The sequence below is a fragment of the Merops nubicus genome, unplaced genomic scaffold (assembly GCF_000691845.1).
Source record: "Merops nubicus isolate BGI_N331 unplaced genomic scaffold, ASM69184v1 scaffold32570, whole genome shotgun sequence".
NCBI classification, from domain to species: domain Eukaryota; kingdom Metazoa; phylum Chordata; class Aves; order Coraciiformes; family Meropidae; genus Merops; species Merops nubicus.
The window spans coordinates 1-3,946 of NW_008584043.1; the positions used below are offsets into that span (position 1 = coordinate 1).

Genomic DNA, 3,946 nt, shown 5'->3' on the forward strand with positions numbered 1-3,946 from the left:
TTCTCCAAGCTTAATGATTCTAGGATTTTGGGGCTGTGCTGTGCCCTGGTGTGTGGGGTGGGGTCTGGGGGACTTGGCAGCATCATCCCCCAGCCCTGGCCAGGGTGAGGGTGACTGTGCCCCTGCTGGCTGTGTCTGTAGGTGTGAAACTCCTGGTTTCACAAACACCCAGCACAGCTCTGCCAGGCTGGTGAGCATCAAATCCCAGCATGGTGGGGTTGGAAGGTTCCTCTGGAGATCATCTCCTCCAACCCCCTGCTCCAGCAGCTCACCCACAGCAGGGTGCCCAGGGTCACACCCAGGTGGGTTTGGGCTCTCTCCAGAGCAGGAGACTCCACAGCCTCTCTGGGCAGCTGCTCCAGGCTCAGCCACCCTCACACCAAAGAAGTTTCTCCTCCTGCTCAGGTGGAACCTCCTGGGTTCCAGTTTGTGCCCATTGCCCCTTGTCCTGTCGCTGGGCACCACTGAAGGTGTGGTAAAAGCCCTGAAAAGGGTTCACTTTGGGTAAAACTCCAAGAGTTTCTTGTCTTCTTAACCCAGGTCTGGCTGCCTGCCATGAAAGCCAAGGGGCTGGAGATCTCTGGCACCTTCAGCCGGCAGGTTGGCTCCATCTCCATGGACCTGGTGCTGACCAACAAAGCCCTGCAGGTCATGTCTGACTTTGCCATCCAGTTCAACCGCAACAGGTGAGGTCCCTCCTGGGCTGCCCCATGCCTCCCAGCCTGGTCCTGGCCTGGTGGCCTGAGAAGGTGGGAGGAAGGGGCTGTGAAATGGCTACAGGGGGTGGGAACAGCTTCACATGATGACCCTCTCTCTCTGATGGCTGTGGTGGTGATGAACATCAAACCAAAGCCTCTAAGAAGTTGACTGAAGAGGCTGTTCCTCTGGGTTGTAGCCATCTCATGATTTCTCTTCCTGGTGAACCTTTCCTTTTCTCTCAGAGGGACACAACAAGGGATGAACCTGAGGGGATGGTGTAGGAGTACTATAAAAATGGTTGTGAGTCTGTGTGGGAGGAAGGGGGGGAATCTGGGGCTACCTGTTATTGCCCCAGGGCAGACAGAGCAGGAACTAGACTGGTCCTGGACTGGGCAGGGGCCACCAGATAAGCTGTAGTGTCCCTGGGGTGCAGCTGGCTGAAGGCAGGGGGTTCTTCAGCCCCACTCTGACCCCCTGCCCTCCTCGGGTGTCCCCCCCAGCTTCGGCCTGGCCCCAGCAGCTCCTCTCCAGGTCCACGCCCCCCTGGCCCCCAACCAGTCCGTGGAGATCTCCCTCCCACTGAACACCGTCGGCTCCGTCATGAAGATGGATCCTCTGAACAACCTCCAGGTGGGCAGCACCTGGGGGTCTCCCCTCCTGGGGGAGCTGGGGATGGGGCAGGGGGTGTCCCAGGGTGGGTTTGCTCCCTTGGGAGGGAGGATGTGACAGGAGCCACATGAGAAGAAACACTCAGCTCGTCGTCCCCGCTGCTGGCAGAGCTCAGCCTGACTCCAGTTTGACTTCCAGCTCCACGCAGACTGGAGGAAGATCCTCGCTGGCAGCAGCAGAGCTGAGCCTTAGCTGAGCAGCTGCTCACAGCATCCCAGCGTGGGGGGTGATGGTGGAGCTCTAGTTCCCAGGAGGGAGCTGGAAGAGAAGGCTGAGGGGGTGCAGCTGCCAGTCTCCTGCCTTTGGTGCTTGCTGGAGTGCTGCCCGGCTCAGGAGGGATGGGATGGGAACTGCTCACCTGCAGTGGGTCAGAGGAGGTGTTGATGTCCTCCTCTCCTTTCCATCCCAGGTTGCAGTGAAAAACAACATCGACGTCTTCTACTTCAGCACCCTGTACCCCCTGCACATCCTCTTCGTGGAGGATGGGAAGATGGGTGAGTCGGTGACTCCTGGGGGCTGCACAGTCTGCAGGTGCCATCCCAGCCCCCAGAATCCTCCTGACCATGCTCCCAGCCCTGGGGATGGAGAGGGGAACCCCCTCCCCCTGGCAGTTGCAGATGGGGGGGGGGCTGCCATGGCAGCATGACCAAGCTGTGGCTACATGAGGTGGCCTGAGTCACCTTCTAACTCCTCACTGCCAGGGAGAGCTTCACTGGCTGCTTATTTTGCCTCTTTCCCGAGCCAGCATCATCTGCTGACCCCCCACAGTGGGTGGCTTCCCTGCAGCCGGGTGAGGCTGGCCTTGAGAAGCTGCTGGAGGGGGTGACAGCAGGACAGGGTGACCACTGATGCTGTGGCAGCGTGGCCACACGTTGGGCCACCTTTGGGGGTGCCTGATCATGTAGCAGCTTCACTGTGTTGGTTTGGTTCCTCGCTGCAGAGCGGCAGATGTTCCTGGCCACTTGGAAGGACATTCCCAATGAGAACGAGGCCCAGTTCCAGATCAAAGACTGTTCTCTCAATGCAGGTGGGTCCAAGGCCTTCAGAAGGACCTGGCTCAGCTCACAGCTGGTGACCAGTTACCTGAGCCCAGGCTGGGGGGTGGCAGGAGCTCCTCCAGGAAGGAGCTGCAGCTTTGCTTGCCACTGTAGAAACTTGGCAGCCTCTGAGAGGCTCTGCCCAGTGCTGCCAGGGATAGTTCCTGTGCCCATGCTGGCAGCAGAGGAGTCCTCCTTGCTGCATGGGGATGGTGGCTTTTGGATGTGCTGAGGAGGAGGAGATGGGGCAGGAGCTGGTGGTCAGCCCAGCAGCCCCCTCAGCAGCTCTCTCCTCCTGCCCAGATGCCGTTAGCAGCAAGCTTCAAGGCAGCAACATCTTCACCATCGCCAAGAGGAACGTGGAGGGCCAGGACATGCTCTACCAGTCCCTGAAGCTCACCAATGGCATCTGGGTGCTGGCAGAGCTCAGGATCCAGCCCAGCAATCCCAGCTCCACGGTATGCCCCTTCCCCTGCCCGCCTCCCAGCCGAGGCTGCTGCCCACCCTGCCTTCCCTCTTCTCTGCTTAGGGCTCGGGGTGGGCTGGGGTGGTCCTGTGGCCCATCTGCGGTGGTGGAACCCCCCTGGGTGCTGGTGGTGCTGGTCCTGCTGTCCCTCTCCCGTGGGGAGGGTCTGTGCTGCCCGGCTGGGCTCTGCAGCAGCACTTGGGTTCTGCCAGAGGCACGGTGGTGGCAGCTAAAGGAACCCCCTTAAAACACAACCCCCACCCCCAGCCGCTTCGTGGGGCATCCCCAGCTCTGCCCATGTCCTGGGCAGCCTCAGAGCAGAGCTGTGTCCATGTGTCCGGCCTCGGCCACCCCCAAGGTCCTGCTTTCCCTGGCCTGGCCCCTTCCCCACCTTCCTCCCAGCTGCTTTTCTTTGGGTGGGGACGAGCTGCGTGGCCTTGACTCACCTCTCTGTCTATCTCCGTGCCCGCTGCCCGCGCCGGCCTGCCCGCTCTTGCAGGATTTGGAGGTTAGCAGACTGGTTTCTACCCCAGCTTCGGGCTGCTGTTCCCTGGTTATTCCTCCCCTGCCAGCTCCCCACGTGTCTCGGTGCCTCTTTCCTCTCCCTCCTGGCAGTGCTGGCACGAGGCTGGCGCCCAGAGTGGAGCTTTGCCAGAGGGGAACGTTTATTTTGGAGGTTCCTACCACCCTCCTGGGTTCCCTTGGGATGAGGAGAGCTCCCAAATCCTTATCCTGGAGGCTTCCTCCCTACGCTGAGCTCTCTCCTTGCTCGCCTGCGGGCTGAGGAGCTAATTGAGTTCAGAGCTGATTAATATTTAATCTTTGAGTAAAGAACCAAAGGGGGCTCGTGCTGCTCAGGAGGCGGGGAAGGTGCCTTTGGGGGAACTGTTCACCCTCCAGCTACAGGCAGCAGAGCAAACACCACCCCCCCCCCACGCCAATTCCCTGAGAGCCCAACCCTGCCTGTGCCTCTGCCCAACCCCCTGCCCTCCCTGCCTGTGCTGCTTGGGGCTGTCTGGCCAGGGGAGGGTCTCCAGCAGCCCCAGGAGGGCGTTGAGGGCACTCGGTGCCTTTT

At 60.7% G+C, this 3,946-nt stretch overlaps 1 protein-coding gene across 1 annotated transcript in view; it reads left to right on the plus strand.

Moving 5' to 3' along the window:
* Nucleotides 1-540: 540 nt before the first annotated feature.
* Nucleotides 541-3,946, plus strand: part of LOC103775519 (AP-1 complex subunit beta-1-like) — a gene marked incomplete at its 5' end in the record, with an annotated part of 3,617 nt that continues 211 nt past the window's right edge. The window contains 5 exons of the mRNA XM_008942981.1: nt 541-686; nt 1,200-1,329; nt 1,778-1,862; nt 2,309-2,395; nt 2,709-2,863. Of these exons, the coding sequence (XP_008941229.1) occupies nt 541-686; nt 1,200-1,329; nt 1,778-1,862; nt 2,309-2,395; nt 2,709-2,863 (603 nt within the window). The remainder of the gene's footprint in view (nt 687-1,199; nt 1,330-1,777; nt 1,863-2,308; nt 2,396-2,708; nt 2,864-3,946) is intronic.